At 41.8% G+C, this 14,445-nt stretch overlaps 1 protein-coding gene across 3 annotated transcripts in view; it reads left to right on the forward strand.

The window, feature by feature from the left end:
* Positions 1-14,445, forward strand: part of sema6a (sema domain, transmembrane domain (TM), and cytoplasmic domain, (semaphorin) 6A) — a 109,117-nt gene that overhangs the window by 92,307 nt on the left and 2,365 nt on the right. For 2 of the 3 annotated variants that reach the window (XM_039803025.1, XM_039803026.1), the window contains one exon: positions 2,809-2,988. The exons of the other annotated variant lie outside the window; for it this stretch is intronic. In XM_039803025.1, coding sequence (XP_039658959.1) covers positions 2,809-2,988 — 180 coding nt within the window. The remainder of the gene's footprint in view (positions 1-2,808; positions 2,989-14,445) is intronic. 3 annotated transcript variants of the gene reach the window in all.

Below are 14,445 nucleotides of genomic sequence, written 5' to 3' on the forward strand. Positions count from 1 at the left end.
TCACAATCGCACTGATAACGTTTTCATCATTCGAGTCTTTTTAAAGAATGATAAACAGATGTCACTCTTATCCATAGCAAACACATCCACCTTGTTTTTATCTAAAAGGAGAGTGCATTAGTTTGGTTTTCAGTTAATCTCCCTCACTCTCTCTCTCTCTCTCTCTCTCTCTCCCTCTCTCTCTCTCTCTCTCTCTCTCTCTCTCACTCACTCACACACACACACACACACACACACACACACAAACACACACACACCGATACCTCGCAGCTGCCAGATCAAAACAGTCAGATCCATACAGAATGACAAGAATAGATATTTTGAAGTCGTTCCAGAAAGCCCAGCTCTCTCTCTCACCCCCCTGTGGCTGTACCCCACTGTGATTCTCCCTCCTTTTGGAGATCCAGGGTCAGAAAAAAGGCATCTGTGTTGGTGTGCACCCCTATAGTGCTGAATATGCTCCCACCGGCTTGGCTGTGTGTTTTCAGGCACACACACAAACACACACAGACAACACCCAGTTTACAACCCCACAAACAAAGTCTCAGCCATTGCCCCAGCTCCTCCGTCTATCTGTCGGTGGTTGATATGGATTTGAAGATAAATGCCCCCTCTTCATTCTCCTCTCCTCTACTCCAGACTAGACATCCTCGCCTCTCTTTTAATCTGTAGAAAGAGAGGGATGTGCATCCGTCGGCAGTTTAGGGCTTTTTTTCCCCCCTGATCCGTTGAGGAGCTCTGAGGCTCTGAGCTCTCTCTCTATGTGTGTCATCTGCCTGAATTGCACTTCCCCTGGCGGTGGGGGAATGAATTATAAAATAGGCCTGTCACACTAATCTCTCAGCCTTGGGCCAATAGTTAAATAAATCATTTTAATGATTGCCACGCCACACAGAGGAGGAGGCTCTGGGTGGTGTTGTGTGTGGGTGTCTATTGCGCGTAGTCTACCAGCAGCATCAGCGTTAGCCCCCTGAAATGCCTTCCCCTCTTCAAACACAAGCATAAACACATATTGAAAAGGCACTCGCACATCTGCACACATACACACACACATACACACACACACACACACACACACACACACATTGCTGTCACCTCCTCCGTGGAGAGAGCGTGTCAAAATGGGAATTGGGAGTTTGAGCTCTACAGAGGCTGTTGATGAGTATTGTCACTCTTCATCTTGGGTGGATTTTTTTTTTCTTTAACGTGCTTAAATACATTATGTTTAATACAGTATGTAGCTTGTGAAAATTGTGTAGGATGGCTTAAGTGTTAGCATGTGGGATGTTAATGTGATTAACATGGTTCAAAAATAAACAGTCAGACAAAGCTTTTAAAAGAAAAAAGGGGACTGGTGGATGCAGGAAAACACACTTTGTTTGGGAGACGTGCAGTGATAGCCGGGGAGCAGATAGGTACGATCCATCATCCACAGATGAAAGACTACATTGTTGCGATTGTCACTTTAAGGTGTTAAAGCAGTTGCATTTCCACAGAGAGAGATCCTGCGTTTGCTATTCTTGTTATAGTCTCATTATCAGTGCAACATCCTGGCTGTGTTATGATACCCTCTCCAACTATTGGCCAGTAGTTCATATAGCCATTAAGGAATTTAATTATAGGGAGGAATCAAATCAGAGAAAATTCATTAGCTGTTAATGACATATTTCTGATGATTGATCTAGCCAGGGCCTTGTGCGGATATGAAACATTTCGGAGATCTTTGGTTTAAAACAAGAAAAGTGGGAATAAATGGGAAATAAGAGGATAAGACAGAAGTGGAGAGGTTATGAGGATATGAGAGAAGTAGACAAGAGAAGGAGGGACAAGAGAGGAGGATAGAAGAAACAAATTTGGGATTACAGTACAATTATTTTAGTTTCTGATAATCCTGCAAATTATGTTCTCAATTAATCAATTAGTCTATAAAATGTCACAAAAATCTGCATTTTTCACAAGCACATTTCCCCAGAACCTAACGTGTAGTCCAAAACACAAAGATATTCAGTTAAATGTCACATGAGACAATGAGTAGCTGCAAATCTTAACAGTTAAGAAGCTGAAACTGGAGAATATTTGACTTGAAAAAGGACTTAAAATTGATGATTGATCCATTTAAAAAAAAAATTGTTGCCATTTAAGTTTCTTTCAATCGACTATTTGTTTCACCTTTAAAACCAAGTAATGAATTAACTTAACAGCATTAACATTTCTACAAAATTGATTGGTAAGTTAGATTCAAAGTAACAGAAAGCTTAAAAAAAGAAAGTAAGGAAGAGCATAAACAGAGTTAGAAGTGCTTTACAGTTGAAGAAAATTTACAGGCAGAGTTCTCAACAGAATCAATGGAAAGAAAGTTTGTCTCTTGTCCTTCATATCAAAGGTAGGCACCCTATGGTGAATGTGGAGCAATGCCATTGTACTCTGCTCTGCTGACAGGCCCAACGGAGCTTTGACATGTCAGTCAGAACAGGAGGGGAGAGAGTGAGTAAGGCAGAGAGAGGCAGAGAGTGACAGAAAAAAAAGTAACTTGTGTATCCTGGGAAACACACACACACACACACATACATTTGCTAATGAGTTGCCCAGGGTCACCAGGGAGAAACACTTTTTTGCCGCACACAGCCTAGCAGCTGTCCTTGGTTGTGTGTGTATCTGTGTCTGTGTGTATTCTTCAAAGGAGGAATAAATGTGTGTGTGTGTGTGTGTGTGTGTGTGTGCGTGCACCCCTGCTGGCCTGTGCTCACATGCACTGTAGCCTGTCCCTGTCTGCCTCGAGCGTTGGCTAACCTGTATTGTGTCCGGCAGGCCACCACCACCGCCACCATCACCACACCCTCTCACTCCCCACCTCGGCCCTACCCGAGGCTGCCGAGGGCCCCCTGGGGCGGGGCCGCATGGTGGAGCGGAAGGACCCCCCCATGAGCTCAGACAAAGGGGAGGACCCCTACGTAGCCGTGCCCTCTCAGACTCAGCCAGAAGTCAATGGTAAGCCTTGGAACAGTCAGCAGTCAATTTGGTCCATTGTCACCTGTGGCAAGGGAGAGGGGGGAGGAGAGGGAGAGGGGGGAGGAGAGGGAGGGAGGGGAGGAGAGGGAGGGAGGGAGGGAGGGAGGGGTTTGTGTAATTGAGATTTACAGCTGCCTGGCTGCTTCCAGCTGACGAAGTGTAGAGATAGTGGATCACTTTCTCTTTAGGGGACAAATTGCCTCACACTGTGCACGTAAACCCCCCACAGAAACGTACGCAAACACACCTACGCGGTACATACATATGCAGACACATACACATGCCGCGCTCATTACACACACGTGCGCACACACAAACACTCACACGCACACTCTATAGAATGGATTTATTGTACATGGACCATAATGTCCCACAGGAGATGTAATATCCAGACCATTACACACTAAAAAGGAAAATGGCGATGTATTTATTTCCTGGAGACGATGGCCCGGGCCCCGGCTCTGTCATGCTTTGCGACACAGTGACATGACATTGAACGCCATTTTCTCCTGTGTTAACAACCAGCTTAATGCTGTACCGCCTCAAGGACGGCTCGCTCGCTGGATAAATGAGACAGAGATAAAAGGAGAGAAGGGAAGGAGACGAGTAGGACAACACACATCAAAGAGGGGAAGTAACAAAAAAAAGGTCACTTTAGACAGACACTGATATACCTATTACAGATCCCAATAAAACAACATGCAACATGTCCCTGCAGCATTAAATTACATAGTTCATGCTATTAGAGGTAGCGTCACCATGGCCTTGAGGACATATTGATTATTAATAATGGTGATTCATTCACAGTAGGGACTTTCTGTAGACAGACTGTATATAGCGACAGAGAGAAAAACAGCAGTTAATAAGCTAAGACTAAGATATTTTTGTCAATGAAGTTGCTTTAAAAAATGAATGTGCTGCAGTGTGTTTTTTTCATGCTGACGACGAGTTTGTGCCTCTCATGTATTAACATTAGATTCTTGTCACACTGCCAAGCATCCAATTTTCATAAACATATATACCCAGTGATCTTCGAGAAAGACAGAGGGTAATTTGACATCACTTACCGCTGTTCTGAAAATATTTCCAAAGACTCCTCCAACCATCTGAATTTAAAAAAAAGTATTCTGTCTGTTCCACCATAAAAAAAGAGAAGACAGAATATTCTTTCATACAGATGGTTAAAGGAGTCTTAGAGGAGATGTTGGAAATACCTTCACAACAGCGGTAAGTGTTGGCAGGTAAGATTGACACACATAATATATTATATTTTTTCAGATGCACTACCACCATCAGTGATGCGACTCACATGTTATGTTAATACATGAGAGCAAGCTAAAAACATACCGTTTCTCATAATTTCAAACACTGAAAGGAGGTGGTTCAGTCTGTCACAGTACATACTCCAGTATCACCTGTCTATGGAATGAACAGAGGCAGTGACTACAGTGACTGTCAGCTGGAAGCAGTAAGGCCCCAGTGGGTAGATCCAAGCACAATGGTGGCAGAGACTTCAGACAGCATGCCTACAGCCAGCATCACACAACATGCTGTCGCTCCCCTTGTTGCCTTTACCTGAGCAGGTTTAATATTACTTGAGCCTCACAAGGAATGGTGAGGAATGATACACTTTGAGAATCAAACATAAGAAAAGCTTTTTTTTGGTGGGGCTAATTCATTCCTGGGAGGGGGGGGGTGATAAGGGCAATCTAAGCTCAGGTAACTGCAACAGGGCTTCACATTTCAAAACAATGCTTCCTGCTGTTTTCTGATCATTATTATTATGATTTTTATAAGACACCTTTGCAGCTTGTTTCAGTATTTATCAGTTCTATTTCAATTTCAGCTCAACAGTCTTTTCCTTTTGCTTTTCTATATAAATGTACGAGTCAGCTCTGATGAGATTCGTTTGATTTTCTTGTGTTGGTTTCTTGTGAGCAGTCCTTGATATTTTGCATGGCTTGGTCTGATACTGCGTGTGTGTTTTTTTTGCTATTTATATATTTGCCTTTTTCCTGCCTTTGATTGCTTTGATGGGATTAAGCACAGTTTTGCCTCCATGCAGCTTAATGCTTTTCAGCATGGCAAATTGAGCACCACAGTCAACAGTATTCATTTCCCACTCCACCCATCCTGCCTCCTCTTCCTTCCTGTCGCCCTTAGTATTATTGGCTTCAGGTGTCAACTGTACTGTGAAAACTTAGCAAACTGCGTGTGTTAAAGTGAAAATTGAATCGATATATGAGAAATTATTATGAAGTCAGAAACTAAGTAAATTACTAATTTTGTTTTGCATTTTAATGCCACAGAGATAAATCCATGCAGCCCATTTTACCAAAGAAATAAGGGACAAACATTTAACCATACCATCAATTTCTCAAATTAAGTAAAAAAAAAATTGTTGCTTAAGTGAAAATGCATTAGTTCATATCCAAAGTCGTTTGCAAGCTTGTTTGTTTAAAATAAATTACAATAACTCCCCAACTTTTTCATTTGCAGTTGAGACATTGTGGAATCTTATCTGCTAATGAATATTACAGTGCTGCCAATATGTATTAGCCCGACACCACCAGAGTAATTACAAATGTTGCAAAGTGATGAGTATTCACACACTGATAATATTTAGCACCCAGCAGCATCATTATCCGACATTCCAGTGGGACCATCGCAGTTGCCAGGTGGCCGCTTGTGTTTCACAGTACATTTGAGCTTGGTGTTTGTTTGGCTGTCTGTCTGTCTGTCTGTCTGTCTGTCTGTCTGTCTGTCTGTCTGTCTAGGCCTCATCTGTCTCTGTTATATTTTCCTCCACCCCTGTCACCCTACCATACACCTCTCCCTTTGCTTCCCATCGCTCACCCTGGCTCCCGTAACCCCCCAGCTCCGCCATTTTCCACCATCTGCTGCCATTGTGATCAGTCTCCCTTCCACAGGACCTTTCATCTGACTGGCATGTTCCAAGGCTATACCTTACCTAGTGCAAATTAATTCCTGAAACCAATTTATGGAGCCTCCTCCCCCAACGCCCCTCCCCCCTGTCTCTCTCTGTCTCTTTTCCTGCTCCATATCTTCTGCACCTCCTCCTCCTCCTCCTCCATCTCTCCCCTTGTAGTCTGTCTCTTTTCCAACTGGAGTCATAGCTCTTCTGCTGTCTGCAGGAATGAATCCTTGCCCTGCCTTCTACCTCTTTCTCTCTCTCTGTCAGGCTCAAATCCCCCCACCCCCTCCCCCCTTTTACATTCACCCTCCCCCAACCGACCTGTAGCCACCGCTGTGTCGCTCCAATTTATGGGTTCATTACAGCAGCTATCCAGGGTGGAAGGAAAGGGGAGAGGTGGAAGAAAAGAGGTATGAAGAGAGACAACAGGGGAAGAGACATGGGAAATGAGGGAGAGGAGAAGGCGAGAGAGAGAAAAGGAACACACTTGATAAAGATTTATTAAACATAACAGGACAATAATGTAGCAGTGAAGGTTATAAGGGAGAGAGCACAGAGATAGTAGCTAGACAAACTGGCTGAAAGGCAGAATTGAACAATGAGATGGAAGAAAGGGGAATAGGAGAGAACATAAGATATAGTGAGATATTGCATATTGCAGCTGAACAGAGTGAACAACAGTGTTTCTCACTATCCCTTTCGGTCATTTGTTTTTATACTGGGCCACAGTTTTAACCCTGAACAGATTATTTTATGATATAATCTCGTTTGAAACAGTGTCTGGTGCAACCCTTTTGGGGGGATGTGTTAAGGCACTCAAAGCACTTATGGCGTTTTTCCATTACATGGTACCTACTCGACTCGCCTCGACTCTACTCGACTCTACTCGCCTCGACGCGCTGTGCGTCTGTTTTCCATTGCAGATTTTATTACCGCCTCAGCGTGGCTGGTCGTCATAGCGACTGCCATGGGCGTGGCTTAGTAGCTTGCTTTTCCCATTGACATATCCCCGACTCATTTCCTGGTTCTCCTTCTCCATAAACAACATGATATCAAAGAGATAGTTAACGTTTACTGCTCCAGATTTCCCACCATGGTCAGAAAGAACAGGGGAGACACTTTGTTTCTCTCACATATATATGACTCTAGAGTCGCTACTCGCTGCGGAGATAATCGCCGTCACTCTCTCACTTCTCCCTCGCTCACCAGCTCCCCACACACACACATCACACATGCACACACCAGCGCACAAGTATAAACATCAGGCCACTTGTATGCTACAGAGAAAGCTCTGCGTGGAGCCTCCGGCAGCAAAAAAAACACCGCTGGCTAAACTATTTAAAAATGCCGTCTGTCGCTAGCAATGCAGCGATCAGTGACGATTCTTTCCGACCAGTCAGCAGCCTGCAGGGTTTCACGTCACCGTTTCGGCTCGCCTCAGCTCGCTTGGAACCTCGACTGAGGAGGTACTAAAAAAAGTATCTGTTAGCAGGTACCAGGTACTTTTTTTCGTAATGGAAAACCAAAAAGGCGAGTAGAGTCGAGGCGAGTCGAGCAGGTACCGTGTAATGGAAAAGCGCCATTAGTTAAGGAAAATGTGGGTCGTGATTAAGTATTGAAAAAATTCATTAGTGACTTGAAGCACCAGACAGGATGTTTTACTTTATTACTGTTTAACCGAAACCACGATCTTTCCCTAACTTTAACCAAAGTGCTCAGGACTCAGGATGTGAACCCCACTCTCTTGTTTCAAGGCCCTGCACTCTGTACGCCCATAATCCACCCCAAACACCCCCCAGTGACTTGCATGTGGTATCTGTGTGGTATATATCTACTGAATATAGCAGTTCCTAAACTAGATAAAACATTGCCTGTGAACATGTATGTCCAGGTAGCAATTACGTTTCTCACCATGACTAGGTGGGAGACATGGTTGTCTGGTGAGATGGTTTTGTTTTCTCATACTCATTATGACTCACAGGAGGAGTATTCACAAGTGTCTATTGACGGAAGACAATGTAGTGTTTACATCTTGGTAAACAGAAACTTAATTTCTGAATTAAAATCTGAAGAACCACTATATTTTTCCAACATCATGGCATTTTAATATTTCTTAGCCATTAGACGAGTGCTTCTATAGTTTATTGAGAGATATGATTTCCTTTAATGTATTTTTCATGGTTATACCATCTAATACCAACTGTCTGACAGCTGCTCTGCAAGGGTTATTTTCAGCTGCAGGCAGCTCTATGACACCTGTGTGCCAAGGTGAGGCTGGCGTGATAGAGAGAAAGTATGACCCCGCTCACACAGGGATGCAGCACTATTTTTTTCATGCCAAAAAGTCTTGATAGCCTGAGCATTTCACTTCAACTCACTTTCTGGAAGGCATCATTATTGGAGATGCCATGTCAATCTTGAATGTTAGCTGTAGTTATGGGGGGGGGGGGACTGTCCAATACTAGCAGAGAAAATATATTTTTGTACAGTAAAATTCTGGTTTCAAACTTCCTAACAATGCACAGTACATGAACATGATGCACACAGTGAATTCAACCTCCACTGCCTTGACTAAATTCTTCTAAAAAGCTGATTTGTTAATGTTGATCTTAGCTTTTCTGGCAAATTTGCAAACCCAGTTATGCCTGTACTGTTGGAAAGTTAACTTGTGTAGTTTCGAAGAGTCTGTCTAACCTTTGATGTATCCCCATTTTAGCTCTGCAAACTAAACCAAAACAAACTAGTGCCAACTGGAACAAGAGAGCGCTTAGTAGCCATTTCTCTTAAACGCGGTCAGTACAGCTATCACACATTACCTTTCAGCTTTATTTATTCTACCACTAGTGAGCATAAAAAGCCAGAAGAAGGATTTCTTGGTTGTCTGATTATGGAGACTCCTCTACTTTCAAATTACCCGTCCTCGGAAGTAAGGCGTCAAGATTAGACGCTTTAGTTTAACATGAACTCTGCTCACTGTCAGATGATGCTTTTAGATGGTGACGTTTTCCAGGAGCCTATGAGGGCGACCTCATTGGGTAATTTAATGTTAGTAGTTTTATATGCCCATGCAGTAGAATGATAGGAATTAGGTTAATCCTATAAGAAAGGATGATAGGATTTAGGTTAAAAGTTTGTGAGGTAGTCCTTTAAGACATGTCTGCACTGTAGCAAAGAAAAAGAAAAGTGCTAAGTAATTTTTGAATTAAATAATTCTACAACTCATATTCCTGTCATTGTAACACCTTCATTAGTATTTTAACAGCAGGATTTTGTTTCTTACTGGCCAAAGATTGTGATAGGCCATTGTGAGGCTGATGAATTATTTGCAGGTCATTGTGAATCATAATAGAAACAGTGTACTGGATGTTTTCCCGGCGTTACGCACTTCCCTGACTGACGTCAAGCTATAAGCCATAATTTCCTCCACTGATTAGCTTATTGTTGTCTCAGGCCGCTTTTGTTTTTTTACACACATTTACTCCTCACTTTACCATTTTAATGTTTTGGTTACACTTTTCAGTAAGACCTCCTTCCACTGCTGGCTCATACAAAAGCTTTGCTTTGTCTTTTTGGCCACGTGAGAATGAATCTCATATCACAGCAGCTCATCCTTTGTGCTCTTGAAGCTTGTCTAACTCACATTCAGCTGTCATTATTCTGCTTTGAACTGAATTTAAATGGTCACGTTCACAATGTCCACAAATGAGCCACTCATCAAGTAGATACAAGCTGAGTCTTTGTTCTCGGGAAGGATTACGCAGGGCTCGTTTTATACCTAAAACATTTATGAATGATTATCTATGCCGGCATTTATAACTGGATGAATTACAAAACACATCACTCTAGTCATACATAGAAGTCAGAAGCTTGACATACATTTTCAGCAGTTATAGCATGCTAAAATACTCTTAGTGGGTCAATATCTGTATAACAGTGACTCTGCATGTGCTGCGCTTGCAACTGTACAACACAAATCTACAGCGCGCTGCGCCCAAAGTTCAACAACGTTAAACTCTGAGCTGCCGCTGCACCAGCGCTTTACTCGACGCAGCAAAAAGCTGTCATGGCGCAGAAACAATGGGTTTCAGAGTGCAGTGGTGCCGTTGTAGCCTTTGGTCTGAAAGGCCCTTAATTAACAGGAGTTAACACTAAAGAAAAAGCTCACAGGAGTTCGGACTACAGATTTTCTCCATAGGAAATTTCACAATGTTTTATAAATTATGATTTATAGTTTCAACACTTGCAGTGTTGTCAGGGAGCGGTCGTCTTCAATATGTCAACATGTGATAGCAGTAAAATTCAGAAATAATTGGATTAATTGTTGAAGCTGTGCTGGGCAGCACCGTTTAACATGTCTATCACCCATTCATACAAACAGTGCTGGTGTCAATTTAATCATCATACATTTTCCCAAGGATGTGTTATTCAGGTTGATTTCCTTTGAGTATTAAATACTTCAGTTTGTATGCACGGAGGTGGATAGGTTAGTACATTGGTGTTAATACCTGAGGTGCAGAATGATATAATTAGGGCTTTAATTATATCTTAACTGGCTCATCAGTATGCTGTGCACTGACTCTCAATTGTCTGATGAATGCTTTAATATTGAATAACACCATTAATGTGAGTGCCTCTCGAACATAAACATACACAAGACTTAATGGGATAATATCCTAACTGGGGATTTAATAGAATGTAATGAATTGTTTGCTTGCATCGAAACAGCAATGTCCTTTTTAAAAGATGACAACAAGCAAGTGCCTGAAAGCAAATAAGAAGTTTCAGTTGAAGCAGAGTAAATATAAGGCAACATTTTCACACTTTATCTCTCTTTATCTTTTATTCTCCTCCATTAGTTGTCAAGGTCTACTGTTCTTTCAACAAGTGACACGTCAATGAGTGCAGTTAAGTCTGATTAAGATTTTTATCATTCTGCAGACAGTGTCTTTGTGTAAGGGCCTGTAGTGAGAGGTTAGGGCCCTCTCCGTAACCTCTCTGTGATGTTTAACTACCTTTGAAGTTTCCCCAACACCAACACAAAGACAAGCTCTGTGGGCTCAGTTGGTGCTTCTGAAGAGATTAAACGAGTGTAAGGGTGTGTGTCAGACAGACTGAAAGAGAGCATTCACCAGTTCCAGTCACAGCAGATTACAATGTTTCTGATTTACAAGTAAGTGTTGCGGACTCAGGCTGTTTTGACAGCGAGAAATATCTCAGTATCTGAGATATGTGTTTAATATCTGAATGTTGAGGCCCGAGGCGGTGTGAAATTCAAATCAATTCAACCGCTGAGAGAAGTGTCGAACTGCAGGATGCCTCGTGATGCATTCTGGGGGAGAGGAAAGAGTTGAAACCAGACGATTATAAGTCACTGTACAGTCAGAACCTCAACAAGATGAGAATGAAGCAGAAAATCTGTGGATTTCAGCAACACTTTGATAGTTTTCAAGGTCACGTTGTGAAAGTTTTGCCAAGTTTTGCCAAGATCACAAACAGGCCTCAAAAAACCAGCGACGTAGCCACCTTGATTCAAAAATCTGAAGTCCTGTGATTCGACAGAGACAGCTCCCATGTCTTCTGTGGCTACATATATTCTCTTTGATGTTAAGATGAGATACAATTCCGAACATGAAAGACGGAAGTCTTCAAAGTTTCCTCTTTTCTTTTCTTTTGTGTTTTACCCAAGGTCTTGGGCTAAGGACTCTGGAAGTGTGTGTGAGTGCGACAGACATGAGTGATGGATGGAAGGGGAGAAAAAGTGAGAAAAAGAATGAAAGGATGTTTTTTAAAAGACGCAGACAGGAAGAACCATGCAGTGCAGGTTAAATAGGGCTTTAACATCATTTCTGACACCCGGAATAGAAAACAAAGATCTAACTCCACAATTTGCCTACCTCACCAAAATGGACACCCATTTTGCTCTGCTCCCCTCCGTCTTTGTTATTCAATGTGAAATCTAAATCCCCGGTCGAAGGAGGTTAACCTTTAGCGGCGATAAATTCACTGTCATGAAAATTCATAACAGTTTTGACTGGCTCTTCCAGCATGTAAGCATCGTAGACAGAGATGAATGGATGTATTTACATTTAACAAGGATTATGGGAGAGATTTGCCAAAGTATTTGTTTATGCCTTCACTTTCATTTTCCTACGTAAATGGTTTTCTTCTTCAGGGCTCCTCACCTCAAGTAAAGCTATATTCCTCTTCCTTTGCTTCTTTATTCACAGAAGCGCTTAACCCAGCAGCTCTCAAACGCCACACGTCACCATTGTTGTTTCTGCCAAGGGATGATAATTCACAAAGACCACGAGGTTATAATTATAGTTCTCCCAGTTTCCACTGAATAGAACACTTACCATATGGAAGCTGAACAGTGTGAAAGAAACAAGAAGAAAGTCAGAAAAGTGTCACAAATCACTGTTTATGAAAAAAGGAGAGAAGTAGTAGAAAGAAAGATCTAAGTGAGGACAAAATGAAAGATAGCAGCGAGGAAATGTATCTCTCTCGTTGTCAGAAGTTAGTGTATGAGATGGAAGGCAGATGTTTTGTCAGACAGGCCATTTGGTCACACGAGGCCACAGCATAACACATGTCATCCCTTAATTCTTCACTGCAGATTGCACTCATCACTTCTCACATTATCTACAAAACAGGGCACGTCCTTGATAAGAAACGATTTTGGCCAGAAAATAAATATTTTACCCCTTTGTTTAACATAAAATGAGTTACGGCTGAGCTGTGTGTTGTCAGCACTCTATTAAAGAGAGAAGTGAAGTTTTGTTTTTACAATAAATGAGGAACTGCTCAGCAGGTTGAGCTTTAAAGTCAAAGCAGAGACTCAAGCTTTGTTCAGTGCTTCATTTCAGCTCGGAAAACGTGGTTTAAGTCGTGTCTTTGGACTAATGATGTATGACTTCAGCGAGCGAGGATTATGGATGTTAGTTTAAGAGAGTCTGGATTTCGGTTCCATGAGAACAGATTACCATGTTGTCTCTGTGTCTGTGTTATGTCTTGCTGAGGAGACACAGAAAGAAGATATTCTCTGAGTGTGTCCTCTGTGACACAGATGAGCTGAAAAGCCTAAACACGATTACCCAGCCCCTTCAGGATTTTACAGAATTATTGCAACTAACATTTCATTTTGTCTCATCTTCTTTTGGAAAATTATAGAGCAAATTGAAACACTTTTATGATCATCTGCAAGAAAAGTGAAGTGATTTGTGCACACAGCAACATGTAAACAGACAAAATTGCAAGTGTTTTGCTTGTTGACAATTGTTGCCAATTTCCTGCGTGCAAACAAAACATATTATGTTTCCATGTTCATGTAGCTGTTTGTATGTGTATATATATTGTATTTACATATCTGTAATATTATGTTTCTATATAGTCGGTTTTCAAAATATATTTTTGACTTTGCTGTTATGAAAATCGGACATAAACAAGTCAGTCATAAAAACAAGATTTTTTTAATACAATCAATAAAATTGATCCTTAAGAAGTGAAACAAAAAAGGATACAGTCATAACTGTTATACAAATCATATCAGTCACATAGTGCTTATTTTAGAACATAGTTTCACTGGAAACACACCTTCTCTGTAGAGGAGACATACACATAGTATCATAATGGATTATGTGAAGTTGAATTCCATTCATACATATGAATATCAGGTTATTGTCCTTAGTTATATCATCCAGTGGGACTGAAAGCTTCCATCCTTTTTTGCATTTTACAGCTTTACAGGTTTTTATGACCTCAGAACACAAACAGCATGCACAGAGAATTTAAAAGTCTTCCACATGTATGCGCTGTACGGTGAATAATATATACCATGATTGGAGTACACACGTGTAACTGAGTCACGTTATCAAGACCAGCGGTGCACTGTGGGAGCTTTTTACGTGATAGAGTCCACCTGCCTAATCCTCTGTCTGTGGTAACTGATCTGTGTTGGTCGTAGGTCATGTGTGAACGCATTATAAATCTCTTGGCTGTGTTTAACCCAAGGAACAGAGTGCTGCATTAGATGTCTACATTCATCAACAGGCTCAACGTTATCATCTGTGTGTGTGTGTGTGTGTGTGTGTGTGTGTGTTTGTGTGTGTGTGTGTGTGTGTGTGTGTGTGTGTGTGTGTGTGTGTGTGTGTGTGTGTGTGTGTGTGTGTGCGTGTGTGCGTGTGTGTGTGTGTGTGTGTGTGTGTGTGTGTGTGGGAGGTGCATGTGTCCACGTGTGTATGTGTGTGCAGATTGTCATTGACCCCATTTTATTACACACAACCTGCTGCTCCTACTCTCCCACCAATAGAATACTTCATAGCTGCTTTTATTGAATTATCTTTTATTTGGCCGTATCGCAGCGCTTCTTTGAAAGTGGCGCTTTCATAAGACACTGATGACACAGCTCATTGGATTTAGCGCCTAATCAGAGGCTTTTTAATGTATTCTCTGTGATTCATGAGATTGGATCCAAGATTTATGAAAAGTCTCCTATTTGCATC

Source organism: Perca fluviatilis, chromosome 6 (genome assembly GCF_010015445.1).
Source record: "Perca fluviatilis chromosome 6, GENO_Pfluv_1.0, whole genome shotgun sequence".
Taxonomy (NCBI): Eukaryota; Metazoa; Chordata; class Actinopteri; order Perciformes; family Percidae; genus Perca; species Perca fluviatilis.